Here is a 19,664-nt window from a genome sequence, read left to right as displayed (position 1 = left end):
GTCTAACACACGCACGAGTCAGACGGTGCAAGCAAAACTCCTTGGCACTCCGGCTGAGGTGGGATCCTGGATCCCGTCGGGGAGGTGGAGCGTGAGCGCGTGCGATAGGACCCGAAAGATGATGACTAGAGGTTAACGTCACGCTGCTGTAAAGTGTTATCGGTGCCGTTGTATCGGAGCCGTTTTGCGAGTACGAGTACATGAGCACAGTATCGGACCCGATACTGGTATCGGTATCGGTGAATCCCTAATTAATATATTCCATGTAAAATAATCCTGGTAGTCTTTACCGCCCCCTACTGACAGAAACTACTCCTAGCTTTTCCACTATTGTCTATCAAACTAAGGATTTATCTCAACTTAAAAACAACATGTCGCTCCACAAACACAGTTTTACACACTCATGCAACCACAATGAATTAAAACAACACCAGGACAAGCGACAGATGAGTTACCATTATAATCTCACATACAGATGACATGGTAATAGCCCTTTTCAAAAGGCAGTTCACATGCCGTGACGCCTCGAGACGAGTCCCGCTGAGAGACTATTTAACACACAGAGAGGATGTATGGCTGTAGTTTCCATGAAGGGCCGACGGATTAAGACTAGTCCAGGATTCATGTCCCCTTTTTTCCCATCCACCCGGGAGATCACTACAAGGCTTGAATAAACTTAATGATGTTTGTGTGATAAATAAAATAAATCAAGGTGATTCTCAAACAACTCAAACACTGCATTAAAAAAACATCTGAATGTGACTGACGGTCATGCATTACTCCAATCAGTTTATGATGATGAGAAAAGCATTAAAATAAATCTCTCTGCAGGTTGGTTATTCTTTTGTTTTTAATTGCACGTTCCCCGTTTTCTTTTTTAGAAGCCTTCAATTAAGCACAGAGGTGATGTCTTCAGGCCGTGATCGCAAAGGACGATATGTCTAACAGGCTATTCATGATTTAAAGGAACAGTTTAACATTTAGGGGGATCTATTTGCAGTAATGGAATATAATATTAATAAGTATGTTTTCTTATAGTGAATAATCACCTGAAAATATGAATCGTTGTGTTTTCGTAAGCTTAGAAAGAGACGTTTATATCTACATAGGGTACTGTATGTTTCTACAGTAGCCCAGAACGGACAAACCAAACACCGGCTTTACAGAGGGTCATTCGCGTTTTCACGTCGGCCACCGTCGTTCTCCAACACGCTTGGCACACGGGAGATGTTGGACCGCTAGATATCACACCAGATCTTACACACTGCACCTTTAATATTTGTGTATCTGTATACCAAACTAATTTGGCAAGAAATCACGCAGTTGTAATACCGCCGTACGATCGCACGTCAATATATTTTTTCGAACTCTTGTTTTTGTCTTGAGTACTTTCACACAGAATGCAAATATTACCTGACAAAAAACGACACTTCTTTTTTTTTGGAACAAGCTTGGTTTTTCTGAGCTTCTGCACCGTGAATAAAGGCATCAATCAATCACATTGTGCAGAACGGGTTGAGTTGTGCCTGTATTTATATGGATTATAAAACAACACGGAGGCTCCGTAGTCCGAACCAAGGCGGCAAACTTTATTACTCCTTTCAACCTTGACAAAGGCAGCGCAGACCAGATCAGTATTTCCGTTCTTAGCCCTGGACATATAATCGCCGGTGAATATTTCACATTTTCGTGTTGTTTATTTGTGTGTAAAGGCCTTTAGTCCACAAACTGACATCTTTGAGTATTTAGTAGTACTTCTATCATACTTAGGCGTAGGTATAGAACCGGGACACAGTTATAGTTACAACAACAACAGAGCTCCTGTGCGATCGCGGCCTGAAGCTTCACCAAACCTCCAGTCAGCTCACTCAGATAACAAAGAACATCGAACACTCAACAAGCCCATCGCACAGCCGATCTTTCTGGATCCAACGCACAGATTCTGTTGTCTGGAGACTCCCACAGAAACAGGAAATTGTCTATTTATTTATTTTTTTTGTCTTTTGACATTTGGTGTATTCTCTTCTCTACCAAACATTTTGCATGCTCAACATTTGAAAGGAATGTGTTAAGTATAATTTCTTTTTTAAGACGTGGCACGACTAGGGAGCCGCCCTAGCTTCAGCCTGTGTGCACAAAATAGTTCAAAGACACATTTACGTAGTATAAACCAGGACTATATGAATCAACGCCGTGGTCTCACATCACAGACAACGTAGAAAGACACACACATACAAACACACACACACGCACACACGCACACTTACAGTACACATGTAGTACACTGAGACAGTTAAAACAATGGCTTCATTTTTTCTACATACATTTTTTCTTTGCGTATACATTAGTATACATTTTTTAAAGATACAAGAACGGTGAAGATTTACAAACAGATATGCAAATATTTTTTTTTCTATTTTTTCGTTTACAGAAAACAAACATGAGACACTTTTAATGAAATATTCTCTTTTTAAGTAATTATTGCGATCTAAACAATATGGCTTTGTCTAGTGAAAAGTCCTATCTGAGCTAGAAAATAAAAAAAAGAAAAGAAAATGTCTTTATAGTGCTTATGACAACTTCATCATTAATCCTTAAAGTTATTTTAAATTACATGGAACAATGTGTTAACCGTACACCGTCGCAGATCAACCCACATGCTTAATGTCTACATATTTAGGTAGTTTCACTAAATAGAGATCGTTTCCATTTACAGTACGTCTACTTTAAATGCTATTATGACAAATCACTATGATATTTCTGTTGGATTAAGAGATGCAGGATGCAGAGTATACTCAACTCTAAGGGAGCTCTTCAGGCAGTGAGACGCGACGAACTCACAGACTGGTTTTCTCAGTCTACAGTTAAATCATCTGCTTTTATTCAGCCACGGAATACTTTTGAAGGAAAATAGGATTTTAGTTTTAGTGATGTTCTTTGGGATGCATGCACACGCTGAACAGGCTGCTGTGTTTCTCCTGCAGGTCTCGCACGTACAATAAAAAAGCCAGGTTCAGTTCGGTTCGGCCGGCATGCACGTCTTTGTTTCCGGCGGTGACAAAAGAAATAGTAAAGGTCTCACCAGTATTTCTTTGGTCTCGATGTTGATGAACTTCGATCAAGGTAAATTAAAAGATGAGGGGGGGAAAGGTCAGCCCAGCTGAAATGTGAATTAAGTCACAAGTTCAGTTGCATTAAAACAAATTGGCAGCACATTCACAAAAAATAAGAGTCAAAGTAAGTTAAAAAAAAAACACCCAGACGTTGCCTGGCATTTGCATTCATGTGTGAAGAAGAAAATAAATAGTTTAAATTAAGAGACACTTCAGTTAATCAACCCACTTTTAACCGATCATAGATGGAGTGACAGGAAATGACAACATGTACAGTACCGGCTACCCCCCCACTGTTCCCCAGTGGTCAATGCTTTGATTGTCTATGGGGACCTAAAAAAAAATCTGTAAATCTGTAATTTGTGGACGAAACAGCAGTGATTTATCTTTAAAGATGGGATTCAAACAAGGTAAAAAAAGAGTCTTGTTTGCTTGCATGGATGAAACCTTGAGCTAAATAAAATCTATTCCTAAATCCACATATTGACATGAGTCCTTGACACGTTCAAGATCTTAAATTTTACTTTTTTTTAGCATGAAGGCAGTCTAACTAGCTGACAGGCTTATAAAATCTATTTTATGTAAAACTAGAGGTGGAAGTAGGAGGAGGGAAATAAAATGTTTTCTCCAGCAAACAGTTCTCCGGAAGCTCGTAGCCTTGTAGGTTAATTATGTTTTTAAATCGTTTTGTGGACCTTCAAAACCTGGTCTGGGATTTCCAGAAGTAGTTTGAACAATATCTTCTGGAAACCACAGAATATGCCAACTTTATATCAAATACATTATTCCAAAAGTGTCCGACCTGCCCGGCCCACATGCTTCCAACAACTGTACACCTGTTTGACTCCTAATGAAACCCTCATTTACAATTCCTCTGCTAGAGGAGATGGTATGAAGGCACATGTCCTAAAAACTCAAATGTTAGATTTTTTTTTTTTTTCTTCAATATAAAGACCTACACGAGGTTCATAAAAGTAGAAAACACTCACTGAAATAAACACAACATGCTCCATCTATTGGAAAACATGGTTGCAGTGCCATTTGGAAAAAAACACAAAAGCATGAGGACAGAGCGGTCCCCTGTCCTTCTTTAAGGGAATACTGGTCTCCATTGGTTCACCATCGCCCCGACGACAGATAACGGCCAACCGATCGATCGATAGGTGTAAAAATAGCAACAAGAAAAAGGACAATAGACATTACTAATTGTAAGAAATGTGCTGTGTGGCAGTTGAAAAGTTGTACGGCAGTTGTGGCAAATAAAAAGGGGGAAGAATGACGCAGTCGTCGAGGAGTAGAAAAGAACAACGTAAAGGACTTCTAGAAAGGCAGTGTGTAGCCTCTAACAGTTTGGCAAGAACCCCCCCTCCCGAATCCGCTTCCACTTCTACATCTACACTCAAACCCTACCTGCTTACAAATACCCAAACCAACCCCCCTCCAGTCTCTCCTAAAGGTCACTCAACCCGACAGAAAGACCCCCCGCCTCCCTTTGCCCCGCAGCCTGACCCGGGCCAGACTGGACCCTGAACTTAGGGTTCCTTTGATTTGTTGTTGTTGTTTTTGTTTTTACTTCTTGAACATGTCCTGTAGAGGTCCGGGCAGAAACTTCAGGACGGTGTCGAGGATGCTCTCCTCGTCCTCTTCGTCGTCGTCTCCGCAGCCCCGCGGGATCGCCTTCTTCGGGCGCGTCAGCGACCCCTCGCAGGCCTGCTCCATGGCCGCTTTCTCCTCCGCCTCCTTCTCCTCCTTCTTCTTCAGCCCGTACTGAACAGAGGAGGGACAATCAATCAACATTTATTTGTATAGCCCTTTACAATAACTAAAAGGTACCTTTACATTGACATCAAGAAATAACAGGAATAAAAACATAACATGATACGAGATATTAAAAGCCAATCTAAATAAAAAAGTCTTGAGCTTAGATTTAAAACGTAATAGGTCAGTGATGGTGTGTATATCAGAGGGTAAAAGCACGATCGCCCCACTGCTTATATATCAACCTTGGGACTTCTAAAAAAAGATGACCCGATGACAATCTTGGACAAATAAGGTGGGGCGAGCCGTTAATGGCTTTAAAAACAAACATCAGGAGCTTCAAATCGATTCTTAAGCCAATTGGAAGCTGTACGGGGGTAATTTGTTCTCGTCTGGAAGTGTTAATTAAAAAGCGAGCAGCAGCATTTTGCACAAGTTGGAGGCGCGCGAGGGAAGACTGGTTGAGACCAACATACAGTGCATTACAATAATCAAGTCTTGAGCTAATGAGTGAATTAAAGCTTGTTTTAACAACAGAGTCAATCTGTTTATCAAATTTCAAACAGCTTCCAAATGTCACCCCCAGATTTTTCACAGAGGTGACAAGAGGTGGTATGCAGGGAAAGGAAATCAGGGTGAATGAGAAGAAGAAAAATCGTAACGTCAACGTTACTCCTCGTAGATCATAAACCCTTGAATATAAAAAGACTCGGTGGAGAAATGTAGTTCTTTTTATCCAGACAAAACGGCAGCTCCCCCGTTCACTTGTATAGGGCTACAGGCCAGTCTTGCCCTGTCCAATATGGCGCCCAAGGTGACGTACGATCCAGGAGTCAATGCGACGTCTATTGGTGCCTTCAAATGGGGTCGTGTTTACCGTGTTCACGAGATGGGAAGTCGTGTACAGGATATTCTTGGCGTTCAAGTGATTAAATCGTAAAGAACACCGCTGCTAAGCAACGACAATATTAACGTTACTGTCGGCGTTTAGCAAACTAGCAAGTGGGTAACATAATGCAGTAAATGCAAAGACATAATGACAGAGGGAAAAGATGAGGCCGTTGGGAATATCAACATTTTGGTGTTCATATGGGCCCAACTCGTAAACACGGTAAACACCACCTCATTTGAAGGCACCATATGTAAATACGTCTGTGTTCTGGTGTACGTGAGTCAGAAAGTTGAAGCATTACTCAAACCAGAAGTGACTCTCCCACCTTGTCCCTGATGGTCTGCCGTACTTTTTCCCTCTCGGCCTCCATGCGGGTGTGTTTGGCCTTCCTCTCGTCCTCCTGCTGCCTCAGCGCCTCCTGCCGCTCCTCCTCCTTCTTGGCTGCATCCGGGTCCTTCTCCTCCTCCCCACCCAGCATCTTACCCATGTCTTTGGTGGCCCCTGGACAGAAAACAGACACAGATATTGGAGGTAAATGAGCTGACCGTGCTGATTTACTGACTTTTCTGTCAATAATTGCTGGGGGAAAATACTAAATACCCAAAGAACACGTGCCGACCAGATTTCAGTACCAAAGGAAAACATGAACCCCAAACTTTGGCAAGGGGGATCATAAAAGTACTCCGATTCCAAATCCTTTGTCACTTCTGTTTTAGCACATACAAAACTAAATTCATACATGAATAAAAACACATAACAACAAACGACATGTACGCTGACACCCACGCCCGTCGTACTGAGCTATGGAAACCCCGCGTGCTCCCTGAGGATCCTCGAGGCGTCTCAGAAAACGAGACGGGAGAAGAAGAAGAGCCAGCTGGAAAACCTTCAAAGAACCACGGAGACAGAGGAAGACACGTTCTCCCATCTGGTGTTGGCCATCTGTCAGCGCTACCTGTCCCTTCACATCCAGGTATTCACTCTCTCTGTGAAACGGAGCTGAATTATTAATCATGGATAACGTGCGTGGTGTGGGTTGTTGTTTTTCGTAACACTTTTGTTCAAGAAAGACACGCCTCTTTTTCCAATTATTACGGCATCCTCAGACTGAACATATCAAACTGGTCATTCTCCGTAACTGCAGTATCCATGGCGATAGGTAAACAGTACACTGTACAGAGAACTTCCGGTACGAACCAGAAGTACCAACACAAAGCCAACAGCAATGGCCCATCCCATGTTGTCATGGGGAATAAGGTGAATACAGTATTTGGAGGGAAATCTGCTGAATCGCTTTCCGTCACATAAGAGGAAGATGGCGCTGTTCTTCTCAGATGACAGATGAATACATCGAAACAACAAGGGAGAGTCATTTTCAACATGAAGAAGACAAGATGTGGTGTTAGTGATGAAATAATTAGTCAATTAAAGCTGCAGTAGGCAGTATATATTTTTGGCATCATTGGGCAAAAATCCCATAATAACCTTTCAGCATGTTGTAATTCAAGTGTTCTGAGAGATAACTAGACTTCTGCTCCTCCTCATGACTCTGTTTTCAGGCTTTAAAAACATCTAACCCGTGATGGGAGACTTTGACCAATCACAGGTCATTTCAGAGAGAGAGAGCGTTCCTATTGGCTGTGCTCCGGTCATTTGACCAGAACTTGGCGGTCCTTCATTTTACAGCTAAACCGTGCACTACAAGATGATTCTGAAAACATTTGAGGAGAGAAATAGGCATTAACGTAACATAATATTGATTCATATTTGATCAGCGCTGCCTAGTTTGACCGTTTGGTCGGAGTTTGTGAGTGATTGACAGCTGGCTCTCATAGACAGCAGATGGACAGCAGACCTCAGCTCAACTGCTTGTTTTCCTCCGGTCTGTGAAATCTTGCAGATGCCGTTAGGAGCACCGGAGGACACATGATTTATTTCAGGTTACGTGTCTCATGTACTACTGTCACGATATAGTCACAATCAGACTTCGTTTAGCAACCAGAGGAGTCGCCCCCTGCTGGCTGTTAGAGATAATTAATTTAATAAGACACTTCAGCATTGTCTTCCTTTCTCAGAGCTGGAGGTTGCCGCCTGTTTTAATGCCTTGCACAAAGGCACCTCTACTCACCTCTGTTCCATCTTCACTTTCTCTGCCTCTGCTCCTGAAACAGGCTCACCTCTTTATCTGTGACAGAAGCTGCTTTCTAGACGTGAAAGCGACTCCCTCCGGCCTATCGATGCTGCCGCTGTTACCTCCGTCTGATCAATAGTAAATACAGGACCACCTGAGTGTGTATGAATTATGGATCCTCCAGCAGAGAGAAAACTTCATCTGTGTATTGATCTTCCTCTCAGGCGCTGGTGAGAGGAGAGCCTGGCTGTCGGCCTGCTTCGCCATCCAGCGTCTTTCTTTAGCCGGAGCCGGAATAAAGACTAAACATGTCGTACTGCTGAGGAGATTATTTGAGAAAAGGAAAAGCTGAACAACGGAGAGCTGTATCAAGATTACACGTCTTATTACAAATAAAATAATGCCGTTGGTTATGTAGCCTCCTAACATCATTTATATTCAGCTGCATTAATTGAAAAGTCATTAGTGTTTCAGTGGCTCACTGAACGTGATTAACTGCTAACAAGCTGCTAACAAGCACTTAACTATCCGGTAGAATGCTAAAGACTGACTATCAAAATAAACTATACGGATCACATGTAGCTACGCTGTTCAGATTCAGACTCCGACACAAACTACACGGAAGCTCAAAAACCTCTTGGTTGTATCTAGTGAAGCCCGTCTGGTAAACAGTGTTGACCACGGTCGGAGGACGCAGAGACCGTAGCTTTGGTCTCCAGGACCGGAGTCTCTGCTCCTCTGCTCCTCTGCCTGCCTTCACTCACACACCGCGCTCGTTCTCACTCGCTCTCTCGCTCCACCTCTCACGTGCATGCTCGCACACTCCACACTGCAGAAGAGTTAGTTTAGCTCTGAGAATATCTAGTGAATGTACAGTGGACGTTTGTGCAGAAATAACTGCTGCAGCTCCTCCAGACCAACAGAGGTTTCCCGTGTCTTGTGAAGTGACGGGGCTCCGCAGAGAGAAACGTTATCGTCTCCGACCAAAACTCCGGTGTCTCCCCTGTTCCCTCCGGCCGCAGTCGGGAGGCTGAAGCAGGAAAAGCCAACACTAGGATCAGCATTGATTCATGGAGAGACCTTCGTCTGGTCAGCTAACATTACTGCCAAGCAGCTGAAATATAGAGTGATATTGTGCTTTTAGCTGACGTGTGTCGCCTCACTGTTTTGAGGGATGCTCCTTGATGTCTATGTAGAGCGAGCACAAGCGCGAGCAACAGGACGCTGACTTCAGTTGACTTAACGGTCACAGGTGCCGCTGTTAACAAGACATTTCTGATTCTTACAAACAGTCCCTTTAATTAGTGAAAAGTTGCCATCCTAAATTATAGTCATGGTCTGATGGTCCCATAAATTATAGGGAGTATGAAAAAAAATATACATTTTCAGTTTGCCTCACTGATGGTAAAGATGTAAGAATATTAAAGTTGTTAATTTGCTAATCTGATCAGCTGGTGTTTTTAGTCTCCACTGACTGCATTGTAGAGGTTTTAGTTTGAGAACAAGATCATTAAACATTAATGGTTCAGTCATCTCTATCGATTACCTTATCAACCCTCACAGATATATCGTCGTCATTTGGTGTTATGTGGCAATAAAAACCTGAAGTTTATGGCGTCTTTAAGCACACGGGAGCCAAAGGAGAAGATTTGTGAAGGACCAGAGTAGATTACAGCGTGGTTCCCTCCAGGGTTTGTGACCGCCCTCGTACAGCCGTTCTAATTGCACAGCAGCGCTGTGAGGTGGCAGTAAACCTGACGATGACAAATTAGCACTCAGCTGGCGGCGGTGAAATGTTCCCCAGGACTCGCTGGGGAGTCGGGTTAAGGTCAGACTGTCCGCTGTGTGTGCTTCATTGTGTTGAAACACTCAAACACACACCATATGTACTACGTGCATGTGTGTGCAAACACCTTAAGAGCAAGTGTACACACACACACAGTTAGGTTTAGACCAGGGGTCAGCAACCTTTACTATCAAAAGAGACATTTTAGGCAACAAAAAAAAAAAAGAAAAAGAAAATCTGTCTGGAGCCGCAAAACATCATTAAGCTTACACACAGTTTATAGTCTAAGTATATAGTATATACTGTACGTCTAATGCAGTGAGGGCCAAAGAGACAATGTACTACGGAGTATTAGGGCCACACTGACAGATAAAGTCATAGGTTTACAAGAATAAAATCGGAGTATTATGAGAATAAAGTCATAATATTATAAAGTAGTAATTTTACGTGTTATTTTCTTTTCTTCTCATAATGTTACGACTTTATTCTCCTAAACTTATGACTTTATTCTCGTAATATTGTGACATTATTCTCGTAATATTACAACATTTTTCTCATAAAGTTAGGACTTTATGCTCGTAATACTACAACTTTTTTCTCTTAAACTTATGACTTTATAATCGTAATATTACAACTTTTTTCTTGTAATATTACAACTTTTTTCTCGTAAAATTATGACTTTATTCTCGTAATATTACTACTTTTTTTCTCGTAAAATTATGACTTTATTCTCGTAATATTACTACTTTTTTCTCGTAAAATTATGACTTTATTCTCGTAATATTAGGACTTTATTCTCGTAATATTACTACTTTTTTTCTCGTAAAATTATGACTTTATTCTCGTAATATTAAGACTTTTTTCTCGTAATATTCTGACTTTATCCTGTAAATCTCAGATGTTTTTTCCCTCAATGTGGCCTTAATACTCCGTAGTACATTGTCTCTTGGTCCCTCACTGCATTAGACTTATAAACTATATACTTAGACTATAAACTGTGTTACCTTCATCACAATGATCACATGTTTTGCGGCTCTAGACAGATTTTTTTTTTTGCCTAAAATGTCTCTTTTGATAGTAAAGGTTGCTGACCCCTGCTCTAACAGATAGGACTCATCTAACCTTCCTCTTTCCTTACCTTTGTTCCCTCTCTCCTCCTCCTCCTCCTCCTCCTCCTCCTTCTCCTCCCTCTATCCTCCTCAACCTCCTCCTCCTCCTCCATCAGTCCATTAGAGGCCAGCTCACAGATTTCCACTGCAGACAAAGATGGGCAATTCAGGGCAAAGTGCTCCAACGGCCCCGGTTCCTCTTTATTGTGCATTCAATCGCTCATTACTTCCCACAATCGGTCCGTGGGCCTCGTCTTTGTGCCGTGATGTACAAACGCTCTGAACGTAAAGAGGTAGAGATACGGTGGCGTGATGTTTACTCCTTCAACGCTTCAACAGACGCCCAAACAGTTTGATTGATTTAGTAGATTTGGTTGAAGCTGATTAAAGGAGTGAAGTGTAAAACTGTTTCTGCTGTATGAGGAGAAATAACAGTGAAACTTGTCATTACATCCGACTGAAACTTTTAAAAAGAGCTACTCAGAAATAACCTCCATCTATTTAGTCTGGCTTTTATTATAGTTTTATAATTTTATGGGGTTTTTTTTAATACTTATTTTATTTATTATCATCATTATAGTGTTTATTTTACACTGTTTTATTTAATCAACATTTTATTGCTGATCATTATTATCTCTTTTATTATATTTTATTTTATTAAAAAAATATTATTTTAATACAATCTGCTTTATTTTGTGTAGTTTCATAATTCTTTTTTATTTCCTTGTATTTTATTTATCATCATCATCATCATCATTATAGTGTTTATTTTACTCTATTTTATTGAATCAACATTTCATTGCTGATCATTATTATCTCCTTTATTCTTTTTTATTTTATTAAAATTTTATTATTTTATACAATCTGCTTTATTTTCTGTAGTTTCATAATTTTTATTTATTTATTTGTATTGTTACTTTTTATTTCCTTGTATTTTTTATCTTTTATTATCTTAAATACACATCTTTTATGGCTTCCTTATTCAATGAACTTCTATATTGGTTGTTTTGGTGTGCATTAGTCTCTAAATCCATTTTTAACACTCTATTTTTGTCAATTGTCTGCCCAGCACTTTGAATTACATTTGACTTGTTTGAATGGTGCTATATAGATAAAGTTTGATTGATTGATTGATTGATTGATTGATTGATTGATTGATTGAGGCTAAAACTGAAACCGAACTGTAGACGTCTGTATTACAGTTTCTGCCAGCCGTGTTGCACAGCAGATCATGAAAAAATCACGAAATCTAATGTATTGATTCGTGCACATCGACACGAAATTTCAAGTTTTTTTTTGTGATTTTCAGCACAAAATCAATTTGTATGTAATCCACGTAACCGTAAACCGGTAAGTTATAAAGAAGGGAACTCATTCATGACGAATGAAAGCATAATGACATTAAGATATTCTCTATTGTTTTCTCTCAGGTCATGCTGTAGGTAGGTTGAAACCGCTCAGAGACAGACGGACAGACGGAGAGGAGGTTGAATATTTGTTAATGAATCACGATAGTGTTGCTGGAACACAGCCTGCACGCTCAGCGAACCCTCCTCGGTTACTAGAAAGGTTAAACAAACTGGAGCCGAGGCCACGGAGTGAAGACGACGTCTCTCTTCAACCAGATGATGTCATATAATATTTATCTGAAAGTGCAAACACATCTGAACTGCTGTAGTCTGCACCCCCGTCCTCCCTGCTGGAAGGCAGCGAGGGAGGTGATGGAGAAAGATTAAAGAAGAGAGATACTTGAGACTTGTCTCAACTAGGATTTAAGTTTATACAACTTAAAATGTCTTGTTGGTATCACTAAAAAAACTTGTTGATTACACTTAAAGTATAAAGTTGATGGGACTATTTTGTCAGCTTCACTTTTGTCACCCCAACTATTTATTCTAAGTTTAAGGAACCGCCGATATTATGTACAAACAACTTAAGTTTCTTAGCTTGCCTAAATCAAAATTTTAAGGCAGCGAGGTTACAAATTATTTCAAGTTGAATCAACTTGATCTTTTGTACAGTGAAGGCAGCGAGGGAGGTGACGGAGAAAGATTAGAAAAGAGATAAAACGCAAGTAAGAGCAAAAGAGAAAAATATACAGGATAAAAGGATGAAAAGGATGATGGATTACAAAAAGAACTGAAATTGAAAACAACAGAACTGTTTGTTTGCTTGAGGTAAAGTTTTTTGGCAGAAGGAGAAAATGTTACAGAAATTCATTTGTCAAATAAATTATGCCGCTGCGACATTTGCAGCCACGCAGCCTTCGAGATGTGTTTCCATGATGGTGGTAATGTATGAACATGAATTAGCTGGCGCCTCACAAAAATGCCAAGTTCATTTTTTTTTCTTCTCATGAATTATTATAGGATGCTGGTATTTTCAGATCTGCTCCCTCTGGAGAGAGTATCATACACAGGGGTTTCTTTTGTTTTTTTAAATGTTGAGTATGATGAAAACCCTCAGTTAACTGATGCAACAAGTTGGGGTAGCTAAGTACACTTAACTAGTTAACTAACTAGAAAGACTAACTGATAGACAGATGAACAGATTTATCAGTTTGATGCTGCTTAAACTCAAACGAGCAGAGCAAAGACCGGTCAACGACGGTCTCGAACGGCGGTCTGCTGGTTGTTGGACCCGTCCACCTCCACTCCCGCCTACCATCAGCGGTCTTTCTCACTTTTTATTCTACGTCACTCACTCTGATCAGAGCATATTTATGCTGATGCATTTACATTACAGCAAGTACAGACTACATGGCTTACAAATGACACGCTAAAAGCAAGAAAGGCGTTCTTATTGCACACTGAATGCTGTGCACATTATCGTGTCATTCATACGCCTTTACGTGTGCCTAAAAGAAGTAACCACCATCATATTTTCACTGGCCTCCGTGCTGCTTTACTGTTTAATAACCCTGTTTTCCGGCGTGTTCGTGACGTTGAACCTGACACACCAGAAGAAAAAAAAGAGGCATCTACTGGCAGTGGGAAAGGAGTCTATTGTCTATTTTTAGGGGGTTTTCCCACAAAATAAAATACATACACGCACTAATTTTGGTGGAAAAAGGGTAGAGGAAGCGCCAGTGTAAAGACAAAGTTAAAAGGCGAAGACGTGAAGGGGGAGCTGAAGAATGACAGAGAACATGAGGACGGTTCGGAGGAGGACACAAGACAGAGACGAAGCACGAACCATTGCCTCCCCCTCCGGCGGTCAGACGGATGGCAGTGCTGCTGGATAATTTGTTCGGGGTGGAGGGGTTTGAAAAATGGAGCTCATTTAAATAACGGATGACCTCCATCTCCAAATTACGCCCTCATAAGTCACATGAGCGCCTGGACCGACCAGCGGAAAGATCTGCAACATCAATCAGATGTTCGGGAGGTGGGGCGGGGTGGCCTCGTGGTTACGTCACTGCCTGGTTATTTCTTTGAGCCCAAACCCGCCATGTTACTGCTGAAGTGCTCTTAAACTGTGCGGTTCTGTGTGGTCGACTAATCAACCTGCGCGTGGCTTCCTGTTATTGCACCTTCCTCGCCTGCTCGTCATCGTCCCGCCTGAACACAGGAAATGAAACGGTGAGCCGAACCCGCCTGGTTCAGGACCGGTTCACGCTGATCAGAGATTATCTCAACGTTCATCTTTCATATGAGCTTCTTTATGAGAAGAGGCGACATGTTCACGTGTTTGATATCCTGGCGAAGGCGGGAGAGGCAGGAAGTACACGTCGGGGACAAAATAAATGTTTTGATGGCACCTTTCAAGGCCTGTGGTCGCATCCAATCCCCGACGTACATTTCAAATATCACAACTATCACCTTATACATGCTCAGTCATATGTAGTGTGGCAGGGCTTCTGGGGACTAAATTAATTGTCTCTGGAAAGTCCCTTGATATTTTTTGTTGATTCAAATTAACCTTGATCTTTGCTCATTTCAAACGTAGCTTTGTGCTGGAGTACACATGAGAGACAAAAAAATATGCTCCGGTGTATTTCACATATAAGAGAGTATATAAGAGTCTATTCAGTATGCTTCTGGTCTACCAGAACCTCTGTCCTGTCCTATTTTGTATGTGTTGGTCAAGGTGAGAACGATAACATAAGAACTGTGGTGGCATCAATATAAATACAGAAAAAAAATGTCTCATTCCACAAACAATAGAATAGTTACCGTGCTGCATATTGCCTCGAGTTTGGTTTGTGTTCACACGGCAGCATTTACAAGCAGACCAAAATTTTGGTGCGCAAAGAAACTGCTCTCTGATTGGTCAGAATTTCCATGCTGGAAAACTCCCAGAAGTAAACAAAGAAGAGCAGACTTCCAGAACGCAACAATGGAGGGACAACTACGTGGCTTGATCTCGGCCCTGGTCATCTTTTTTTTACCTCGTAGCAATTTTTCACTCAAGGCAACGATCCAGTTTGAAAATGAGGCGCAGCTACGACTGGAAAACAATGTTTTGATGCACTGGAGTCACCGAAGGAGCATATCAAGACGTACGGAGGAGGAGGAGGCGTGCATTAACCCTCCTAAACTGTGACATGCTCATCGGCCGAAAATATTTCCAAAGATCCATCAGGTATGCCCGAGGTCTTCAACACAGCCTGACGTTACACGTGTTTAGTACTGATGTGAATAGCGAGGGCGAGCGTCGGCTCTTTTGTAGTAGTGTTGTCTAGTGTTGATGTGCACAGCGCTGCTCGCTACCGGAGCTGGTTTAATCCAAAAACTTTGCAATGCTTTCTCCAGTTGGGCCGGATCGAGGTTGGATCATGTTCTCACCAGGATGAATAAACCAGGATGTGTTGTGTTCCTGTCTGTGTTTGTTCTAAGCTAACAACATAGTTATGAATATTATATTCCATTTCGGCTGATAGATCCCCCCCAAAATATATAAAAAAATAAAAAAATAAATACAGAAATATTTTGGCTGCTAATAAAATCAATGCGGTCGGGTCGTTTCTCTACATGAAACACTGCAGGGCTGCTGTTAATCTAAACAATCACTGGCTGGAGTACACTTCATCTGGAAATGGTCTCGTCCCCCCCCGTCCCCGTCCCCCCGGGACCAAACCCACGACTGAAACCTGAAACCTCATCTGTGTGAGTGTGTGTTTATATTCATGGACGGCCAGCTGGGTCCCAATGAAATAAAGGGCAGTCTGTTCCAGGAGAAAAGGTCACGGCACTAGACAGCACCTCTACGGGAGGTAAATTACAACACTTCAATCTGGGATGGACGGACGGAGGAGAGGGAGAAGGAGGGAAGGAAGGAGAAATGAATGGAAGCGATGGGTTGAAGGGATGCAGGAAGATACGGGAGAAATGCTAACAAGCTGCGGCAGGAAGGACAAAAGGATGGAGGGAGGAAGTGGGGACTGAGTAGAGAAAGATGGAGGAGAGTAAATTGCAAAAAGCCTGTGGGAGAGAAGGATGAGTGAATTAGAAAAGAAAGAGGGATCAAGCAGTGGGGAGCAGGGGAATTGCTCCGTCCCAGGCCTGAACCGAGCTCAGAGGAAGAGGAGAGAAGAATGAAGACAGAGATGGATGAAGCGCCCGGCCTAATGGTGTTCATACTGAACGTCCTTTTATTTGGGCAGATTTGAGGGCTGGAGTTCAGACATATACCAAACCAGGACCAGACTACGTGTCCGGATCTGGTTCTGGACCACTTTATTGCATAAAGTCTCAGGTCAGGTTTAGATTTCAAACGTAATTTGTTAGAAAATGTCTCTCTTTCTGCCGTCGTCTGCGTCCGTGTGTGTCAATTAGATAAAAAATGCCGTGTGGGGAAAAAAGGCAAAGACATATAGAGTAGCCAACGTGTTGGATTAGCCGGGCAAAGCTAGCGCTCAGCAGAGATTAAATAAAGCTAAACTATATCCACGCTTCAAGTTGGAGCCTCATAGTTGGCAGCACCAGTTAAGTGGTGGACACACAGCCAACGTCAGGAGCGCATGGCGGCTGCGTGGCTTGTTGTTTTTTATTTCGGCGTCCGTGTTAACAGGTTAGAGGACGCGCGTCTATTTTATAGAATAGAGGTCTCGCATATTTTTCACGCGAGCCACGCGCGTTTCAGCTGCGTCTCACTGCAGACAGGGAAGGTGATCTATTGACTGTATATTCATCATACCAGCAACATTACTACAGTTTACATGTCTTTCTGTAGAATATGTTACGGAGATGAAAAAAAGTAAAGACTTATTTTTAAATCAACACTTCCTGCTTTCATTTCGAAATAAAAGCCCTCAAGCGTTTTTTCTGTGGACCGAATTCCTTCATTTGTTAACACGAGGCTTTTATTCTGAAATATGTGCCAGACAATGTTCTAGAACATGCAGTAACTTGGAGAGCTCCATGAATGAATATAGTACGGAGTTTTAATTGTGGATTATTACTATTATTTACTAATTACCACACGTTTCTGAACCTTTCTCTGTCTAAAATAAATATAAATCACATTTATAATGAAGTTAAATGGCCATTAAAAGGCAAACTCTATGCAGAAAGAAAGGGCTGACAGCAGCAGACACGCAGCCGACATGCAGCTAGTGTGAACACCAGACGCGTGTATCACGCAGCCGCCACGCACTCCTGACGTTGGATGTGTGCCCCAGGGCTTAGTTTCATCCAGAACGTGGTCGACGTGAACAGATCCAGATAGAGAGGGAACGCCCGGACCAGACCAGACCAGACCAGAACAGACCAGACCCAGTTAATCTGAATATAATTCAGCTCCAGACAGAAGAAATGAGGTAAAGGACATTTAAGAGAGAGAAAGATTTAGTAAAGAGAGCGAGGGAATAAACCATGGAGGAATCGATGGAATGAAAACCGAGAGGAAGAAATGAGAAAGGGGGGATGTGAGATGGACGAGGAGGAGGAAAGGGAGGAGGAGGAGGAGGAGGAGGAGAAATAATAGAGTGATGGGAGGAAGAGAGAGAGAGAGGGAGGGAGGGAGGGAGGGAGGAAGGGCAGGCTGAGCTATAAAGGAATAAATCTCATTTCATTCTGGCCGCTGGTCGCTGAGCTGATGAAACTAGATGAGATGGTTGATTTAAGGAGACATTGACCTTTGGCCCCCAGGGGCCCCTCACTCACAAGAACATTCACACAACCTGTTTTATGTTGCTCTCTCTGAATCAGTCCAACCTCGACCGACGTACGAGTCACCTGAGGTGTAAATGAAAAGCAGCGACAAAGCTATCAACTTATAAAGGAACTTATCTGTATCTATAATTAATGTCTCACATAATCCTGATTATTATTTTATAGAGTTTAAACAGAAATACTCCGGCTGGGACGATTCACCCATCCTGATTCGATACTATCACCATACTCGATTCGATATATATTGTGATTTTTGTTAACGTTTTTAACACTAAACCACGGGGAAAAAGATGACTCTTACACTTCTAGGGACTTTTACTTTGGAAATCCAGTAAGAAGAAGTAAGAATGTTTGATTTCCAGCATGTATGTAGTCAGAGATGTCCTGAAGTCAAATATTATCCAGCAACCCAAAAATCAAAGAATAAAGACATTTCCCTCACAAATTAGTGGGATTTTCTTTTTAATTTATAATGTTTTATACTTCTGGTGAATATAATCCATCAATCTGATTTCCATAGATGTATTTTGTATATACAGTTCCCTTTGTTAACACTTTATTTTGAAAAGCAAACGTAGTCCCACGTGTCTACTTCCTCTAACTTCTCCAAGGTGTTCTCTAGCTCTCCCGTCAGCTCCGTTCTCTTTATCCATCCATGGTCAGCTCCATCGGGGACGTTGTCAGTATCTGGGTGCTCTACAGTTGTAACGTCGGCCCATTTGACCACGGAGACGAGAGCGACGGCCGGCTCGACCGCAACGTTACCTCGATAACGCTAAGCTATAGCTCTTGTGAAGTGTGAACTCGTTCATTTTGACCTGATGATGGTGATGCTACAACGGTCTTTACAAGTTGAGCAGTTTAATGATCGTTGATCTCTCTGGCTCAATTTTCATCATGTAACTCTGCACAGAATGATGCTTTATATATTATATATTTGTTGGCCGATGTTTCGTTTTGTTGGAACCAACAGAAGAACGCGGTGTTACCGGACTCAGAGCTAAATCTCCAAACCTTCTTCCAACAGAAATGAGCCGACTCTTGTTCCCACATGAGGACGGAGCTACAGTTGAGTACTCACCACCTAAAGCTTGCTTCATTACAAAATCCATGGTTCCTGCTGATTTGGTGTCGTTGTTCTTCTCAAAACCAAAGAGAGCTGAGCATGTAGCCACCGAGCCTGCAGGGATCTCTGGGTGTCTGGATCCTTCTCACGTTCCACCGTCCTCTGTTTGAGCGTCCTCAGTGACTCTCTTCTGGACCTGAGAGAGAGGAAATGAGATTAAACAACCTGAGTTTTAAATACATATTAGTGTTGGATCTACAATCTCCAATACGTCAATAGAGACACTAAACACACCGATAGATCTCCAACATGTCAAGTATTGGATGGTGCGAGATCAGCGGATCACGGCGATGTTAAGACAACAGATAATGTGATCTTCTTAACGCTCTCTACCCAGCGACAGGAATCCCATTCTGGGAAGCTGGTGGATCAATACTGAGGCCATTTGCTTCAGGTCATTTCTCTGTAACTCGATACCGATGGATCAGGATCATCTGGTGCTGCTGACTGATCGTTAATATTTCACGCTAAATGAAACGATGTGGTTGATTTCTGTTTAAATCCATCCAGCTCATATATGACACACCATCCAGCATGCATGGAAATCAGCTTATATCCACACATACTACTGTACATGAAAACACTGTATGTAAGGGAAATCACAAAAAGATAGTCCCATCCATAGTTTCTCATT

The 19,664-nt window shown here is 41.9% G+C and overlaps 1 protein-coding gene across 1 annotated transcript in view; it reads right to left on the bottom strand.

The window, feature by feature from the left end:
- Positions 1-2,001: 2,001 nt before the first annotated feature.
- LOC119494052 (complexin-2) overlaps positions 2,002-19,664 on the bottom strand; it is a 58,748-nt gene continuing 41,085 nt past the window's right edge. The window contains exons 2-4 of the mRNA XM_037779676.1: positions 18,986-19,166; positions 6,089-6,264; positions 2,002-4,880 (exon numbers count right to left, since the gene is read on the bottom strand). Of these exons, the coding sequence (XP_037635604.1) occupies positions 4,683-4,880; positions 6,089-6,264; positions 18,986-19,016 (405 nt within the window). The 5' untranslated portion in view covers positions 19,017-19,166 and the 3' untranslated portion in view covers positions 2,002-4,682. The remainder of the gene's footprint in view (positions 4,881-6,088; positions 6,265-18,985; positions 19,167-19,664) is intronic.

The sequence above is a fragment of the Sebastes umbrosus genome, chromosome 9, assembly GCF_015220745.1.
Source record: "Sebastes umbrosus isolate fSebUmb1 chromosome 9, fSebUmb1.pri, whole genome shotgun sequence".
Lineage (NCBI taxonomy): Eukaryota > Metazoa > Chordata > Actinopteri > Perciformes > Sebastidae > Sebastes > Sebastes umbrosus.
Note: the sequence above shows the minus strand (reverse complement) of the source record. Positions and strands in the feature narration are given on the sequence as shown.